General features: G+C 35.7%; 2 protein-coding genes across 4 annotated transcripts in view; one reads left to right on the top strand and one right to left on the bottom strand.

Moving 5' to 3' along the window:
- The window catches only part of LOC150082002 (uncharacterized), a 445,992-nt gene that overhangs the window by 424,639 nt on the left and 1,386 nt on the right, over positions 1-19,967 (top strand). For all 3 annotated transcript variants that reach the window (XM_090379046.1, XM_090379045.1, XM_090379048.1), the window contains 3 exons: positions 1,569-1,710; positions 5,186-5,303; positions 11,061-11,333. In XM_090379046.1, coding sequence (XP_090235172.1) covers positions 1,569-1,710; positions 5,186-5,303; positions 11,061-11,333 — 533 coding nt within the window. The remainder of the gene's footprint in view (positions 1-1,568; positions 1,711-5,185; positions 5,304-11,060; positions 11,334-19,967) is intronic.
- The window catches only part of LOC150082003 (uncharacterized), a 422,573-nt gene that overhangs the window by 135,564 nt on the left and 267,042 nt on the right, over positions 1-19,967 (bottom strand). The gene's annotated exons all lie outside the window — the stretch shown is intronic.

Raw genomic sequence — 19,967 nt, forward strand, 5'->3', positions numbered from 1 at the left:
CAGGATATGCGGTGGTCATTCCCTGACCTTTCCGCATCCTCCGTATTTGGTAGTGACGGGCTCGAACCCCAGTCTAATCAAGAAGCGTGTGCTAAGTACTGCTGCTCCTTCCCACCTGGCTACGGAGGCGCCTACTACTACTTCAGGAGTGGCCAACTTAATTTGTGATGCGATCTACTTTTTTCCTTCAAAATGTGCCGCGATCTACCATCTCAAAAATTTCATTGCACAAGGTGCACAAATCGAGTGATGACTGTATATTTAAAATTCGTCGTGATCGACTGAAATTAAATCCGCGATCGACTCGTTGGCCACCCCTGTACCTGTTTTCAGGATGGTCAGTTTTATACTGTAATTTCTTTTAAAAATTAAAATAATGAATAACAATGAGTTGCTTTTCAAATTGCGTTATTCTAGTTTTCTTCTTTTTCCCATAAAAAGCTACATTGTTGGCCTACAAAATACACCACATGGCTACTTGCGAGTTTTTTTTTTTTTTTTTTTTGTATACTCTTTCTGTTGTTAATTTGAAACATTTATTGTACAACTGGGGTTGCTCTTGCAACATTAACTTTCAATTGATAGCTAACAGCTAAACTTTGTTCCAGTTTCTGTGTGGAAAGGCAATTTGAAATCCAGTAGGAATAGAGTAATGGGTAACGCAAATTTTGTGAATAGCCATGGATTGGTGCACACTGTTAATATTAAGAGTGTTAATTACCTTGTCAACAAATGTCTAGCAGTTGTCATTCACCAAAAAATTCACTTCAAAAATTGCCTCAGCAATGATTTTATGTACTTTTCTGCCTATTCATCATCCTCTACAGTGATATCCCTCTACTAAATCATTTGTTTAATTTTTTCTGTTAGGTACAAAACCACATTTCTGTATACACTGCACACATTCTTTAAATGTTGTTTTTGATCCCTCCTGTTTTGCTGTGTGTATATGCATGTACATAGTATTGGTTATGGCACAGTTATGCATAACACACATGCATCATTTGTCATTTTGGGTACAGATTTTGCATAAATTGTGCAACGTGTTGGCCCATTCTCATTTTGTAAACTTTTGTGTTGGATTGGAAATTCATAGTATGCAATAGTTAACAGCAAGAATTAAAGCACTGTTTTTTTACTAGAAAATGTATAATATGCCATATTGGTGTTAAATCGTAAAAATTTAATTTAAATTTTTACGATTTAACATTAAATTACTAAGAATACATGACAGTGTTAAAAGAGAATATCTATGACAAGGATATCTATAAGTGGCAGGAAACATGGTAATGATTTCAATGTTATAGCAGCCATACAACAAAACTAAATTATCAATGGGCTATGTATTTTTTGCAGTACTGTACAGATTTGAACCTGCATGCCTATTATGTGCTTTGTCTTATGGATGTCAAATCTTAAAAGAAACAGGCATGAGATAACTATTTACATAAATAGTGATGACATATTTTAACTGAACATTTATCAGTATATATTATTAACAAGCCTATCATTAACTTATTATTAAATATATTTGAACTTGTATTTAAACATATATTTGCATATTTTAGTGCCTCCTCCTAATTACAAAACCATGGCAGATTACATGGAAGGCCTGTTAGACTTAGAACTAGAGAAAGGTGGCTTCCCAATGAAAAGAAGTTCGTCAACTGGATCACAGTTGTCTCTCAACCCAGTTGAAAATGGCTGGAAGTGAGTTACATAATGCTTTCTTTCTTTCTTCTTTTTTATTAATTGCTTTGTTTAATTCAAACAGTTGTATACTATAACATGTCTGAAATTTCTGTAATCTGAATTATGTAATTATTATTATCTTTAGTATTAGAAGTGGAAAATCATGTCAGAAACACAGCACTTCCCATTTCACCTGTCCATCCCCTTTACTATCTTGAATTTAGTTCTAGTTCTTTCTTGAATTTATTCAAGCTACCCAGTTCTACAACACCAGACAGGAGTTTGTTCGAACAATCAACCATCTTTTGGCTGAAGGTAAATTTCTGCACATCTGACCTTCAACCAACCTTCCTCAATTTGAATTTGTCCAGTACATTTGTAGAACATGTGTAGTCTGAGCACGGGGAAGGATTCTATCAGCATTTGAGCTTACTCAATCAGATCTCCTTGCAGATGCCTAGTCTTCATGCAGCAGTTTGCAAAACTGAAGCCTTTCCTGGTACAAGCAACCTTTGCTCTCCTTACCAGCCTTGCTGCTCTTCTCTGCACCTGTTCCAGCAGATCCATGTCCTTCCTAAAACGAGGCCTCCAGACCTGTATGCAGTACTCAAGATGTGGCCTAACCACTGCCTTGTACAAGGGGATAATCACATCCTTATCCCCACTGACAAAATTCCTGTATATCATTGACAAAATCTGGTACACAAATGTACCAGGCTAAAAGAATGAAAATCAGCTCCTCTCAGCCTGCTGCAATTTTTTTTTTTTTTTTTTTTTTTTTGATTATATATTCTTTAACAACACTGCCTGTCTACAAATTAGAACTAAATTTTCCCCAAAAGAAAACTATAGAGGACTATGGTCTGCTCAACAAAAATTATCAAATGACTACAATCAAGCGATCTCTTAATAGGAACCTCACAACATCATCAGAGTTGTTAAAAAACCTTTTCAGGTGTATATTTACATATATAACAAAACCATTATGTTATAATTGTTAGCTTTATGGACACTTTTCAGGTAACATAAAACAGAGCAGATTACATCTACACTTCGCCCTTCTGCCCAAACCACTGGGGAAATTTTCCCATTTTTTCCAAGATATTCGCATATTGGGAAAGCAAATACAAAAGTACAAGATAGAAAAACAGTGTCCTATAAGGAGGAGATAAACAAATACTTGAAATTTCACATTTGTAAGAGTCAACAATGAAATGACAGCAGATTATCATCATATCCTCAAATCAAACTGTAGACTGGAATAAAGTACTCTTATTGACAAAAATAACATTACAGGAAAACACCATGTGCTCAAGAAGAGCCTGAAAATTCCATGCCTGAAATATGGCAACCAAAATTGACATCTTCAAAAGCAGAGAGATAGACTGAATCTACAACTCAGTACAAGCAGAAACATCTGAATGTAGATGAAATGGATACTGATAGTGCTGATGTTTAAGGAAAGAGTATACTAGAACCTCATCCTGAAGGAGATATCAATACACCTCCTCCAGAAAAAACAAATCTTGTTTTTTCTGGAGGAGTCAGAACAAACAGATCAAGATTTAAATAATGCAGAGTTGTTATGCAATGCAACTGGCATGGTCTCTATGGGAAATCAGATGAAATAAAGGACATTAGCCAGTAGCATATGCCTTTAAGAGACTCAGCTAATGCTCCAATATTCACCCAGATTTCAAAATATAAACTTTTCCAGAAAGACACTGCCGAAGGAGGAGTGGTAATAATGGTGAATACAAAATGGCAGCTAGGCACACAGCATTGTAGACTAACCTAGAAGTAACAGCAGGGCGCCTCCGTAGCCAGGTGGGAAGGAGCAGCAGTGTGTAGCACACGCTTCTTGATTAGACCGGGGTTCGAGCCAGTCACCACCAAATACGGAGGACGCGGAAAGGTCAGGGAATGACCACCGCATATCCCGGAGCAATATGGCCTTAGTTGCTAATGTTCCTAAAAACCAAATAACAACAACAAGTAACAGCAATTAGAATATCCATTGGATTTTCTTTCACAACTGCATCTCTAGATCTTTCACCAAATTCCCCCCCTCCAACACACCCACCCCTACAAACTGGACCTAAATGTTGCTGTATATATCTCAAACCTTCGTACTCTCTTCTAAAAATGCTCATTCTTTGTGGGATTTACTCACATGGCCAGTAGAGGTAACATGATTGAAACCTTCTAGGATGACCAATACCCGAACTATTAAACATTACTTGGCTTCACATTTATCTTACTTTGTCTACAGGTATTACTTCTACAATAGATTTATCGGTATGCTGTCAGTTTATCCCAACATAAAATGATTTTTTGTATTAAATGATCTTCATTAACAATGATTATATTTGTAGTATGTTCCATACAAACGTAACCATTCACATAGAGGAAACCAAGATAATATGGAATTTTATGAAAGCTAACTGGAGTGAACATATGATATTAATTAAGCTGGATAACTAGTTACCAGTAGTTCATGCTGTCATGTATATCGACAACCAGTTGTTGCAAACTTCAAAAGCTACAGTACCTGAAAAAAAATTAAGGCAAGGCACTGTGGTACAATCCTTTTTAGAATGTGCAACAGCAAAAACAAAATCATTTGTTGAATGAATTCCAAAAATATCCAACTGCAGCTAAATTGATAGCATGTAAGGCCAAAACAAGGTAGCTTTTAGAGGAATGTAAAGAAAAATTCTTGGATCACATTTGCTTCCATATCCACAAGGAACTCAAATCTTTGTTTAGTGTGGAAATGAATTTGAATCATGCAAGTATCCTAGCATGCATTGCCTGTTCTTCCATTAGAAAGGGCGTCAACAGATTCTTTTGCCACTATATCAGTGGATACAAGCTACAGTATTAGATGAGAGTATTAGATAAATATACAAGCTATATTTATCTAATTCTCTCATTTTGAGAGTATTAGATAAATATATTTCTTTCCGTTCTCAGAATTGCAAAAGAGAAAGAAAATACAAAATGAAAATGAAGGGAGCATCAGTCAAAAATAAAACGTTCTGCCATTTGATACTATCTTTCTCTGGAAGATTTCTGCACAATTTGCCTTCTCTCAAGTGATATTATGCTTGAAAGACCTGCACTGGAAGTTATGTCTGACCAAAGCTTCATAAAAGGGAAGTAGGATTTTGGCATGTATTTGTACCAAAAATATTTTTAAATATTTTTTGTACAAACACATAAAAATAAATTTTTTTTTTTTATTTTTTTATTATTAAATCTGTTCCAATTTATTTTCACGGTTTATGCTGCTGCATAACCCTGCGAAAATTTAAACCTTACTTCACCATGAAAAGTAATCTTATGATGTTATCCTTCTTTCTTTGTATTTGGGGTAATGCCTTGTTGGCAAGTTTTTTCTAAAATTATGAGTGGATATATGTTATATAGATGACAATAAAAGTCTATCCTTTTTTGTTATATATATATATTATATTATTTTGTGTTTAAGGGATAAAAATAACACTGGTTGTCTCATACTCTCTGAGACTAAAACCAAGTGTTCCTCAACTTGCGTGCAAGAATCATCACAAGAACGAACAAATGAACAAGATGTTGTAGGCAAAAAGGTAATTATTTATGTATTGCTTATTCACTAGCAATTACCATGCTATTGTCAAGTATTTAAAGCTGTTAAACTTTCTTTTGCAATTACTGATTAAAAAAAATTTTTTGACCCCCCCCCCCCCCCCATCCACACACTGAATTATGAATCCCATCTGTAATGGACAGTGGTAATTTGCATCAGGTCATGCAAGTCAAAGTAAAAAAGTAGCAATTATGGGACATGGTAAAGATATCATGGAATTTCCAAAGGGTGTGATCATGGGAGCTTCCATATTGGAAATGGCACACCTTTTGTCAGTTTCTTACAGAGGGGGGCAACGAAAACTTAATTCCAATCCTTCCAAAACTCAGTCCTATCTTATATCTCACAAAAAGGATTCCTTTACTCCTATGCTTATCTTCGATTACGCTCCAATTTCTAGGCAAGATCTTGGGGATTACCCTGACTTCTAATCTCTCTTGTCATAAAACATATTACAAATATTGCTTCCTCTGCATCAGAAAAACTGGGTTTTCTCTTTCACTCTCGACATTACTTTTCTTCCAAACAGTAGAAATCGCAAATCTGCCCTACAACGGAATATTGTTCTCACATCTGGGGCGGTGCCCCCAAAACCTCTCTCAGGCTTCTAGATTCCATTCAGAAGAGGGCAGCTAGGTTAATTAATGACTCCTCTCTAACAGAGTCTCTCCACTCTTTGTCTCATAGACATACTGTTTCTGCTGTATGCCTTTTCTACAGATACTTCCATGGGCACTGTTCTTCTGAATTGGCTTATATAATTTCCTGCTCTCTCTCGTTCAAAGCAATCCAAACACGTGCCGCAACCAGTGAACATCTTTTTACTGTTCAAGTTCAATCCCACAGAACCAACATTTCTTCTTCCTCATTTATTTATTCAATTTCTGTTTTTTGGAACAAAGTTCCTTCATATGTATTTCCTGAAAATCACAATCTACAGAAGTTCAAGTCTAATGTCAACAAGTATCTTCTTTCATCTTTTCAACCTATGTACGGTACTAAGTACTATAGATTCTAAAAAAAAAAGTACCCATACATAACAATGATCTTGAGAATGAAAAAAAAATTAGTATGGAAAACATATTTATTTAAAAAAGATTGTTTATGCATGGGTAATGCACTTCCATTATTTCTGCTACCCAGGTAGTATGCATACATCTTTCGATTATATCTCATATTGTGAATACCTTCACAATAAGTTGCCAAGGTATTGCACTTCCTCGAATAAGTAATGCTTCAGCTATGGAGAAGGCTAATGTTACTTATTCTCGGAGGATACCACTAACACCCAGACTGCACTATTTGAAGAATGGTATGGGATAGGATACGCTGTTATTCACATACTGTCCCTATTAGACTTTGGAAAGAAAAAAAGGTGTAGGAAAGTGATAGTAGGAGAGTAAGAGGAAAGGAGCACTTACTCCTCATACTCACTGAACTCAAACATTCATGAATCCCCAGAATAGGCAATGCTTCCCCATTTAGGAAGATTGTTGTTACCTATTCGTGGTAATGGTCTCGTCAAGACCTCCCCCAGACAGCACCGCTTCGGATCTGATTGGCTCCTCTTCAGTGGGTGGGCAGGCACCCTGGTGTTGCAATAGTGACAACCCAGTTACGAAGTATAACTCCACAATATGAGAGATACTTGATGATGTGTATGGTTTAATCTAAAACTATTTCTTGACTAAATGTATAAGAGTTGAAAAAGGTTGTTTATGCATGGGTCACGACTTCCATCATTTCTACTACCTAAGTATTATGCATCCATTGGTTGATTATATCTCGCATTACCCATGCATAAACAACCTTTTACATACTTTTAGAAATTTAGTCAAGAAATATATTTAGATTAAACCATGCACACCATCAAGCATCTCTCATATTGTGGAGTTATACTTCGTAACTGGGTTGTCACTATTGTAACAACAGGGTATCTGCCCACCCACCGATGAATAAGCCAACAAGCTTCGAAACTGTGCCATCTGGGTGGTGGTATCCACTGAGAATAAGTGACATTTCTCCACTGGTGAAGCGTTACTTATTCAAAGCAGTACAATACCTTGGCAACTTGTTGTGAAGGTATTCACAATATGAGATGTAATAAAACAATGCATGCATACTATCTGGGTAGTAGAAATGATGGAACTGCAGTACCCATGCATAAACAACCTTTTTCATACTCGTAGACATTTAGTGAAGAAATAATTTTAGATATATATTTAACATGATATACTGTAAGGTAGTAAAGTAATTATAAGGAATTGTGGGAAATGTGGTTTCTTTCCTTAGCAATTCTTTTAATTTTTATTTAATTTTATTTTACTTTATTGTTTATTATTAGTTATATTTTGTAGTTTACAATAATATACCAGCATAAATCTAAGCAGATGCCATTACAGAATTTTTAGTGTGAACCCCCTGGAACACTTTCGCGAATCCTCGGGGTGCACGAACCACCGGTTGGGAACCCCTACCTTAGATGATCAATAAATAAAACACTACTATATTTTAATCCATAACAGGTCATGCAAATAATTGTTACTCCTGTAGGCAGTGAAATCCAAGTGACCCCCCCAACACACAGTTTTAAAAAAACAGCCAGAAATAAATCAAAATTATTACTTTTTTGATGTCACTTTTATTTTCAGTCTTTCTGAACAGAAATGTTAAAAATCCATTTTATATTAAAAACATTTTTAAAAATAAATTTTTTTAAATAAATCATTCTTTAAACCTGCTGGCAAGTGAAATTCAAATCGAAAAACCTGTGCATTTCAAGAAACAAGTGCTGCTGCATTAAACTTAAAGTGCATGTCAACAATTGGATTCTAAACAACACTTCAATGTCACAAATCTAGTCTTACCAAGTGGATGAAAATATGCATCAGTAAAGCTAGACTCACTGTCAACAATTGTATGTGATAGATGCCACTCAATACTATACAGTGGCAAACAAAAAAACTGCATCACCTTAAAAAAAAGTAACATTTGTAACGAAACGTATAAGATATTGTTTGATTACAGTTATTTTGTTTGTCACAAAGCAAAGGTCTTGCATCAGATAACACTTCTATTGCATCAGACAGTAATTATTTCTTTATATACGGCATTGGAAGGGTATACACACTCATTAGTATCCTGTTTTGCAGAGGTGTAAGCATGGCTATATGTTCAGTTGACACAAAGAAAAAAAAGTGTAGCTGTTCCTGTCCCAGGAAGGGCTTTCTATGCATGGTATCACTGATAAAATAGGCTGGCATCAGTGAACAGTACCCTGGATGCTGAAATTAAAGTGTGAAACCAGTGATGTGAAGATAAGACCCGGATCAGGCCAGAGTGACTATGCCTTCCCAAGATTGATATTTGAAACAGCCATGCTAGTGGCGATTAGAAAGATGAGATGGCCTCTGGTGTTGAATCAAGTGCGCGAACTATCCAAAGAAGGCTTTCAGAATGTGGTCTGCATGCCTATCAGCCCAAGAAGAAGCCTTTGTTGACTCAAAAAATGAGGAAGAAGCAACTTGCTTGGGCTAAAACGCATGTTTCATGGACAAAACAGCAATGGGACACTGTCATCTTTTCTGACGAATCGAAATTCAACCTGCACAGCTCGGATGGGAAGCAATATGTCAGAAGGCGAAAATCGGAGGCATACCATCCTGACTGCATAACACCGACTGTAAATTTCCTCTCTGGTCAGATGGTCTGGGGATGCATAATAAGCAAAGGGGTGGGGCAAATTAAGTTTATTAACAGAACTGTGAATTCAGAAACCTACACTTCTATCTTGGAGGAGTGCCTGAAACCCGTTATTAGGGATCATCACGCAGACATCCAAAACTGCATTTTTCAAAAGGACTCAGCACCTTGCCACAGCAAAATTGCTGTGTGGCAAGGTGCTGAGTTATAAGTTTTATGCTATTTAGATTTAATGATGAGTTTGTCTTCTTGTTTCACAAGACTTAAAATATATACCAATATTTTCCCTCGTTTTTCTTGCTTAAGGTGCAGTCATACCTCAAATGGTGGCATTACAGTGTTGGTCTGACCCAGCAACAGTCTAGATTTGATTCCTATTGAAAACTGCTGCTACATAATGTCATCTGAAATTGCTCAGAAGAAGCCAACAAGTAAGATTCAGCTGTAGGAGAGCATTGTAAAGATGTGGTACCATGAAATTGGGCAGCCATATATCCAGAAGTTTAACTCTATGCCAGATCGTTGCAAGGCTGTAATTGCAGCTCGAGAATGAACAACAAAATATTGAGGACTTATTATTACTAGCCATATAGTGCAAGGAAGCCTGAGGCTTATGCTGCACCAGCCAAAAAAAAAAAAAAAAAAAATTTCCGAGTTATCCTGTGAGAGAGAGAAACACCAAGAAAGAGAAGACTTTATTTTGTTGATTTACGGTACATAATACTGTTACGTTAACTTGTCATTTCAGTTTCTACACGTAAATGCAATAAAAGGTATGTTTGGTTGTCATGATTGCCATTTGCATTATTTTCATTATTTACGCATTTTACCCTTTGGGAAGATATTTTGGCAATTAGGTGTATCAGGTGGAGTCTTTTATTGGATTTCATTCATAGAGATATGTATCCCATCTAACAAATGCATTTTGAACATTTCTGCAACCCACAATGCAGTGCAAAACACATTGTTTGCAAATTTCACAAGTGATGCGTTTTTTTATCCAATACTGTATTTATAATTAGGCGTAGCCTGATTCCTGCATTATTTCCTGTTTACACAATAATTAACAGAAATTTTTTTAGAATTTTCAGCTGTATGGCTGGAGTACATAAATGGTCTTCTCATTGACCAAGTGTGCATGGCTTGGGCACACAGGGTCAGTAAGATTCTAGACTAAATATATTCCAGAGAAAAACTAATCTTGTTGGAGCAGCACTCTATGCTATGAGCCTTTCCCACAGAGGGAAAGGGTTCAAATCCAGTTATCATTCTTTCTTTTTTACTAGTTGTTCGGGGAGGGGGGGGAAGATATGCACATTAGACCTTATGATTGAAGTAGAAGCAAATACAGTACATCATTTGTGAAAAAGGAACATCTGGTAATGGTCTACTCAGCTACTAAAAAAAAGACCTTTAATGCTATGGCATTCTTGGAGATTGGCTAGAACTTGGTCATCACCAAGCAGCACAAAGTTTTGTGTTGCTCTTAAGCCAGAGCTTTTTTTCAAAATAGTAGCAGGGCCACCACAAGTGGGTAGGGGAGGTAAGCATCGTTTACGGACAGCAGTTCAGGAGGGCGCCAAAAAAATTTGACATATACAAGTCGGACCACTGTTTAACGAACTAATAGTGAAATTTTCCATTTAGAGATATTTTTTGAATTCCTCTTGGTAATTACATTTAAAATAGTTTCCATAGAATGAAAAAAATTTCCATATAATAAAATTTCCACTATCACTATAATCAGAGGATACTGATCTTGTGAAACTTGACTTGGAAGAGTAACCGAGTAAAAATCCTTTGCCTCTTTCCTTACATCTTACCCTGATTCAGAGCAAATTCATTTCCTTAGATAGGAGTGAAAGTTACGCATGAGGATGTTTTTTTTTTTTGGCTTAACTTATTAAAAAAAAAGTATTTTTACATATCTGTTGTTCAAAATATGTAAATTTTAAATGAATATTGAATTATATGTGTACTATTAGATAATAACATTATCAATGTTGTAATGATTGGGTAAAACTTAATTTTATAGGAGCAATTAATTGTCTGCATTAGAAGAAAAGTAGAGTCACTTAAGCTAGAACAACTAGCACTGAGGGAAGAAATAGCCCATAATGAACTTCTAGGTCGTGAAATTGCATCTCGAGTAGAGCAGTTAGCTAGGCCTAATGAGTTGGAAAAGTATAGACTCCATGTAGAAGAAATGGAGAAGATCGTTCATCTTCTCCTCTCTCTATCTGGAAGGCTTGCAAGGGCAGAAAATTCATTTTTAAATCTTTCTGCTGACATTGGTGAAGATGAAAAGGTAAGATATTCAGTTGAAATAAGAAATTATTTACTGCTGATAGTTTACTATAGTATTAATTAGAATAATAAAATTAATTTCCTAAATTTTAGTTACATGTGTGTGTGTGTGTGTTATTGCTCTAATCACTTTGCAAGAATATGGTGGTCCTAACTCACGAAAACTTTCAAAGCATTTATCAGAAATAACCTGGTCTATAGTTTTATAGACAAGTTACTGATGTATAGGGCACGTAAAGGCTGCATCATTTAGAAGTATATCTAAAATGTATAATTTTTAAAGAACTGAAATCTAGAATGGAGAATACTCAAGCAATGCAGAGAGGAATGCTGCAGAAGAAGAAAAAAAAAAAAAAAATTCCATAAAGTTTTTGCTACTTTGTTCTTTCATTTCTTAAACCTTGAACTTCCCTACTGAGCAGTAGTGGCCTACTTCCTCTTCCAAGACATGGTAAGCCACCATAAACAGCAGTTGGTTTCTTTTCCTTTCATTTCACCAACTTTATCCCTCTAGAATGTCTTACCACTGATTAAATAATAACAAATTGAAACAACCAATCTGGGAACTGGTTATTTTAATTGAAACATTTGAAAGCCATTGGTGGCACTTATGCATTGACCACCTGTTACCTATTTTAAAAATTTCATTCCACGATGTACACAAATCAGATTTTTACAAGAAAAAGGATAGAAGTTCAAGTTTAGACAGCACTGGGTTATCTTTGTCATCTTCTGTTAGTTTGCAGAAAGATTTCGATGATTCAAACTTTGCAGTAATGCTGATGATCAATATTGCTTTTTCATTAAAATGATCCTTCGCTTGATTGCTCGTAGCTTCAACCAATTTTTTTTGCCATTTTGTAACTTGTCCTGATGTCTTCATTTAGAACAATTGGTCAAATATGATGAATAGTTTGAAGGATTGTATGATAATTTTTACAAATTGTACTTTCTGGCTTCAATACAGTTGATATAATCTGATGAAATATTTTCGAAATGTTGAATTGGTAAGCATTGGCAAGTGGAGGTCTGTTTTTCTTTGTAAAACCTTACTCTAATTTGAAATAGCAAGTAAAGCTTAATGCAAGATTAATTTTGAAAAAAGCTAGATTTTACTAATTCCAATAAAATTCCACCTGCCAATGATGCAAGGTTGGCTCTGTCTTTGTGAATATGTTCACATATCATCATAATGCTACTCTATAACACAACTTCGTTGCCATTAATCAATTAGAAATTGCTCAGCCAACAAACTTCGGTTGTTTTGGGAATTTTTAACAGTGGCTTTTCCAGGATAGATTGTACATCACGTAACATTCTCTCAGGTTTTGATTTATGAAACAAGTTGTAGATGTCTTTTTTAACATGCAATATGAGTTTGATGGTTGGATATTTATTTTTTTCATTAGTTATAATGCCAGTGAAAGTGTGTACTTAGTAGTGAAAGTATAGCATTTCTCTTTGTGCCATTTCAGGTTTCCTCTCGACTCCATTAATATTCCTCAAAAAATTTATGGCACCATCAAAGGCACATGATGATACTAAATAGTTTAAGTCAGTGTCTCTCTGTTTAAATTCTCTTGCAATAGTTTGAGTTATTGTTTCCACATCTGTATTGTCAAGTTTGAGCAAACACATAGAAGAAATATTTCCCTGATATTATTTCTATCATCCACAAAACATTAAAATGGTAATTCCAATTATATTATCGATATTCGTTGATTTTGTTGGACATGAAAGAAAAGTATTTATCTTTAATGTTTGTTCTTTACATCATGCTTATCAAGTACTGTGGAAATACATGAAATAAATTCGGATCCAGTTGCTTTACTGATATATGTTGAATAGCTGCTTTGTATTCAGGCAAATTGGCATTCAGGGTTTTGTCATGTTTAATTAAAGGTTCATATTTTGTTGTGCAAGATATTTCTTCCTTGGCCAAAAAATATAAACGCTCAATTATAGCACAATGAGATTTTTTGCTATCACATTTATTTTTCACTTTCATTAATTAGCATAGAATAAATTGGTTTCTGCAAACCTTGTGAAACCAATTCAAAAACCAGTGGCAAATATGCCACCGGTTTTTTGGAGCTCATTGAAGTTTTTGACATTGATTTTTATAAAATCCTTACAAACTGCTCCACTGCGAGATTTGTCAAAGTACAGTAGGCCCTCGTTGTAAACACATTTCACTTTACACTGATTCGTTATAATGCTGTTCTTATATTATAAACTGTATCTCACTATAATGCTGTTTTACCAGTGTACAGATTGAATTTTTGGCATGTTTAATCTAATGTAGTTGTAGCATGAGAACGAAAAGCAAAATAGCATTAAAACGTTTCGCATGCCGACTTGAGAAATTTTCTGATGATCAGTGAAATTCTCTTGCACGCTAATTTAATTGTAGTATAATGACTTGTTACGTAGTTCCTAGATCAACATTTGAAAAAATTATCAAGTTAATGGATATGCAGTATTGCTTGTAATATAAGAAAAAGACTGAGTTTGAAAATTAAATTAGACGTTTTGAAGAAAATTAATTCTGGTCAACAACCAGTGGATGTGTGCACAATAATTTAGGAAGGTTCATATGTAAGAACAATTATAAAAAATATAGAATTAATTTTAGTAGCTGGAAAGACAGCTGTTCCATTATTGATTAGGAAATATCCTATGGCACAGACCGCAACTCACAAATACATACCGTATTTCCCCATGTATAAGACACACCTTAATTTTGGGGCCCGAAATTTGAAAAAAAAAAAAGTATTACATAAAGTTATTGAACTCAAGTTTTATTCATCATAAAATTCATACAAATCCTCATTACTTGAATTCAGCACTGTACGAAAATCTTTTCTGAGCCATTTCTGCGCAGAACGTGGCAAAACGTAACCTAATATACCAGGAACAAGCGGGAAATGCAAGTAAAAAAAATCTACAACCACTTTATAAGATGCACCCAGTTTTTAGACCCCAAATTTTTCGAAAAAGGGTGCATCTTATACATGGGGAAATACGGTATGTTACTTATGGGAATATGGCACTTGCTTAGTGCTCTGTTTTACTGGAACGTATTATCAGCATTAAGTGGGGGTAACCTGTATAACCATAGTATATCTAGTTGCTTACCTCTTTCACAAAAATTTCCACTTCATCTGTCAGGATTAGTGCTTGTGTTACTATTCTTTGTGTCCTGTTGCCGAAGCCATGTTCTCTTCTATTTCTCATCATCATCATCAGCCATTTTCAATTCACTGCAGGGTGAAGGCCTCTCCAGCAACTTTCCAGTTCCTTCTGTTTTGAGCACTGGCCATCCATTTACTAACCACAAACTCATGAATTTCATCTATCCATCTCCGCCTTTGTCTTCCAGGTTTTCTTCTAGCTCCTCTTGGATACCATTCTGTTATTTTCTTAGTCCATCTGCCATCATGTCTTTGGGCTATGTGTCCTGCCCAAGACCATTTTGGTTCTTTAGTTTTGATAAGAATGTCCTTTACTTGAGTTTGTTGCCTAATCCATGTGTTTCTCTTCTTATCTAACAGTCTGATTCCCAATATGATTCGTTCCATTCTTCGCTGTGTAGTTCTCAGCTTCTCTTCCATTCTTTTGGTGAGTGCCCAAGTTTCACTTCCATAAGTCATGGGGGGGTATACATTGGTTCATTATTTTACATTTCAGACAAACTGGGATATTGCTCTTCAGTATGTGACTATATTTCCTGAATGCTATCCATCCAAAATCTATTCTTCTCTTGACTTCCAGCCATTTATCATTATTACAGCTAATAACTTGTCCCAGATAAGTATATGACTCCACCTTTTCAATTATTGGTCCTTCAATCATTATTTCCCTTTCTGTGGCATACTTGTTCATCATTACTTTTGTTTTAGCCATATTCATCTTTAGTCCAAAATCCTTACTAGCTGTGCATAACTGATTAAGATTTTCCTCTAATTCTTTGGGATCATGGCTTATGACCACAATGTCATCTGCAAATCGTAAATGGTTTAGGTACTCTCCGTTCACATTGACTCCTTTCTGCGACCAGTCTAATCTTCTGAAAGCTTCCTCAAGGGCAGCAGTAAACAGCTTCGGAGATATTATATCTCCTTGTCGAACTCCTTTCTCGATTTTAAATTTCCTACTGTCTTTGTCTAGCCTAATAAAGGAGGTAGCACTCTCATATATTTTCTTCAAAATCATAATATATGGGGTATCAATGCCTTGTCTTTCCAGTGCCTGAAACATTGCCTTATGCTGTATGGAGTCAAATGCCTTTTCATAATCCACAAATGCCAGGCATAATGGTGTTTTATATTCATTTCCTTTCTCCATTAGCTGTGATATTACGTGAAGGTGATCCATAGTTGAGAATCCTGTCCTAAAGCCAGCTTGCTCTTTCAGTTGATTCTCATCAAGTATTCTTTCTAATCTGTTAGTAATGACCCTTGTGAACAACTTGTAGATGTAGGATAACAAGCTAATTGGTCTGTAATTTCCAATTTCTGATTTATCTCCTTTCTTATGCAGCAAAACTATGATTGCATTATTCCACTGCTTAGGCATCACACCTTTTCTAATGCACTTTGTGAAGAGCCTTGCCAGTTTTTGTGTTATGTCTCTTCCTCCCAATTTTAACAACTCTACAGTAACTTCATCTTCCCCTGGGGCTTTCTGATTCTTCATTTTCTTCAATGCATGTTCTACCTCATCAGAAAGAATATTGGGTATGTCGTATTTGTTGCTACTTTGCAATCCATCTTCCCCACTGCTGGCATCATTCCCCTGCTCCTTGTATAATTCTCTGTAGTAGTCTTCTGCTATTTGAATTATGCCTTCTCTGCTGTTTATAAGTACACCATCACTATTCTTCAGTTACAGTATCATTTGTCTTTCTGTATTACTGCTCATGGCAGCTGATTTAAATCCTTTGTTTTCCCTTAATGCTTGTTCTACTTTTCTTGTGTTAAATCTTCTTATGCCCTCTCTAAGTCTCTTTCTAATGGCTTTGCATAACTCAGTATAGTCAATTTTCTCCCTGTCAGTGTTTTTCTTGCTTTTCATTTGTCGTCTTCGGTTCATCATGACAAGTGTTTCTTGACTAACTTTTTCTTCTTTGGATTTCTTTTTCCCTATAGGTTTCTTGGGCTTTTATCACTTTCAAAAAGTTGTAATATTCCTCGTCGATATCTTGGTCCTCAGCAGTCTGCAGAAGCTCATACTTGTTCTTAAGTTCCAGTACACACTGCTTTTTCTCCTCTTCTGTTATCTCAAAGACCTTTGTATTATTTACTCGAGTCAGTTTTTTCCTTTCCTACATCTATATCAAGTGTACATCTTACCATTCTGTGATCACTTCCAACATTTACCTTATTCAGGATGGTAACATCATTCACAATATATCTTCTGTTAGTGAGGATGAAGTAGATTTCATTAGTAGTTAATCCATTTGGACTCTTACATGTCCACTTTCTGTTCACCCTTTTCTTGAAAAAAGTGTTCATTACTGACAGTCCTTGAGATTCTGCAAATTCCACAAGTCTTTCACCTCTTTCATTTCTTTCACCAATTCCAAAATTTCCTATAGTTTCCCCCTTCTGTGCTGTTTTGTCTTTTTCCAACCTTAGCATTGAAGTCCCCCATAATAGCAGTGTAGTGAGTTTTCTGCTCATCTAGAAGACTCTCAATTCTGGTGTACATTTCTTCAACCTCATCATCATCATGGCTCAATGTTGGTGCATAAATCATTATAATCTTTAGCTTGTACCACTTAGAAATCTTGAGTATTAGTCTTGACACCCTTGGTGATGTACTTTTGAATTCCAAAATGTTGTTTTTAAAATCTTTATGGACCAGAAACCCAACTCCACCTTCACTCCTTTCACTGTTTCCATTGGTGTACAGCAGATTTCCACTTGATAAACTTATAAGTGATTCATTTCTTCTTCTTGTTTCAGCCAAACCGATGATATTCCAATTCACATTTTCTAATTCCTTTTCCAGCTCTAATATCCTGTCTTCACCGATGAGTGATCTTACGTTCTATTTCTCAATAGTTATTAAATCTTTATTTCCTGCTTCTACTTCAGAACTAAGTTTTGTAGTAACGAATGGGCCTGGTGTACTGGGGTCCATGGTTGAGTAAAATAGATATGTACAATGATAACCCATTTTAATGTAATATAATAAAATATATTTAATAATAAGTTGCTACTTATTATTATATTACATTAGGTTTTGGCTTTTTATAAAAAAAAGTGAAAGTAGTCTTTTGTACTTTTTTTTTTTTCCAGACATAATCAAGGGATAATTCTATTTGTTAACTTGTTAAAGTGCTTTAGCTATTTGTAAAGTATTAAGTGACACAAAACAAACAAACATTGTTATGTTATTTGGTTTTTAGGAGCATTAGCATCTCTGTACGTTGTTTGCTGTACTCATCAGAGTCGTTAGGCCTATAACACACTGATACTTTTGCTTTCGCAGTGCTTATGTCACACCAAATTGACTCATCGTTGCACTGGCCCCCCATCTCAACTATATACACTGCCTTAGATTTTATGTGCTTCTTACTTAAGAGCATAACCCCTTCCATCCTGTCTCTTTCTGTATGCACTGTACTCCCCACATCCCTTATATCTGAGAGACACCACATCTCTGATATCCCCACAATGTCGGCATTTGATGACTTGACCAGCACTTCAAATTCATCAAATTTATTTACTGTGCTCCTAGCACTGGTGTACATGCAAGTCTACATGCATCTCTTCTTACTCTCAGTTATCCTAACACAGCCTATGTATTACCTTTCATGATGAGTCACAGCACCTTGCTTTCCAGACTGCTGCACATTCCAGTAGAAACAGTGCAAGAAACACTTTCACCTCTGCTTGCAGCTATTGTTAATTTATTAGTCCATGTATCATGGCAGTTTTCCAACCCACCTAATGCTGCGTCAGCACATATTCTTGCACCCCTTCTATTTAAGTGTATTTCATTCCTGTAGAACCAGTTTCTCCTGTTAATAAGCATAGACCATGCTGAGAAGAATTCTATCCTATGATCCTTCCACAATCTCTCCAGGGCCAAAGTGAGTGAGAAGGCTCTCATCATAAAACTCCTATTGTACTTAGGCAGAATTGGAGGGCAAATATGATAGACACTTTCAAATTTATCTGTAACTTGAGATTTTTTTTTTTTCAACTTTACCTTGTACTTGTTAAATAAGTCAGCAGATCTTCTACTCAATGTCATTAGTCTCAACATGTACATCTCCTTTTGTGCCCTTAAATTTTCAACTTTTGCCTCCTGTATTCCACTTATCCCGTTTGCACAATGGGAAATGGGAAGTAACATTACTTCCCGTTTCCCTGGCAATCGTCACCAACAATAATACCTCCTGTGGGACCAGCTCATTTTGGCTTGGGGTTGTTGCTGTTTGCCTGTTGCTGAACTGTGAGCTCTAGCATTGAGTTGGGCAGCTGAGAGCTTGATGGGCTTCCCGTTTTAATTCCTTCGCAAGGATCTACCCTACTCTTTAAGCTCCATAAATGGCCATCAGACTGCTTAGTTGGTGCCGCCTCATTTCTTCATGCTCTCCACACACACACACACACACACACACACACACACACACACACACACACACACACACACAAAGACTCCCACCCCCCGGGCAAGGCTGTATCATACCTGTTCCAGAAAGGTCTGCAAATGCTGCACATGCAACAGATTTTATCAGGTCATGATTCATAAGAGAATCGCCCTCTGATTTTCTCTCCTGAGCCACAGCACTCCTGCTGTTGTTGCTTTAGTCTGGGGCATGATTTCCATTTAAATTTAATATAATTGAGAATACTACACTAAATTAATATAATTAAATGCAATAAGAACACTATTTCTTAGTGATACACAGGGCATTGTTGACAAGCAACCCTTATTAAAGAAGGTTTAAAGGTCATCTACAGGCTTTTTTTTTTTTTTTTTTTGATAAACAGCAGTTGATTTGAAACATTTTTTGCAGATTGTTTATTCTAATAGAGTTAAGTAGTCTGAATGAAAAGTTTGATTGGCAGTACCCTTGATAGATTTATGTAGTAAAAGATTACAAATAAAGGAATACTGAGATTAATAAACTAGTTATTTTTGTCTTTAATCTTTCCAAATTGATCTCAAATTTAATCAGCTACCACTACAAGTTGTTGTGCAGTATACTATTCTAAAAGGGGAAATACAGTTATTTATTTGTATCATGGCACCCTCCCATTCCAAATAGCCATTCTGATGCTTGTTTAGTACCTCATCAGTGCAGTTCCTGACAGCCCAGTGAAATTAACTCACAAGATGAGAGATTCCAAAAGGCATAAAAATAAAAGTTTTCATGTTTGAATTATTAATTGCTGTAAGCCTGTTTGTAGGTAACAATAATTTGTCTATAATAGAATGCACTTAGTTTTTATACTACAGACAAAATTCAAATGAAAAAAATAAATCTGGTATCAATTGTAAGGATCCGATCACGGATTGCCTACATATGAATAAGTAACATTATTCCAAAAAGAGAAGCACTGCTTATCAGTGCCCTTGAAAAGACTTTTTTTTTTTTTTTTCATTCACATTTTCC

Source organism: Mastigoproctus giganteus, chromosome 8 (genome assembly GCF_048544385.1).
Source record: "Mastigoproctus giganteus isolate SK-2022 chromosome 8, ASM4854438v1, whole genome shotgun sequence".
Lineage (NCBI taxonomy): Eukaryota > Metazoa > Arthropoda > Arachnida > Uropygi > Thelyphonidae > Mastigoproctus > Mastigoproctus giganteus.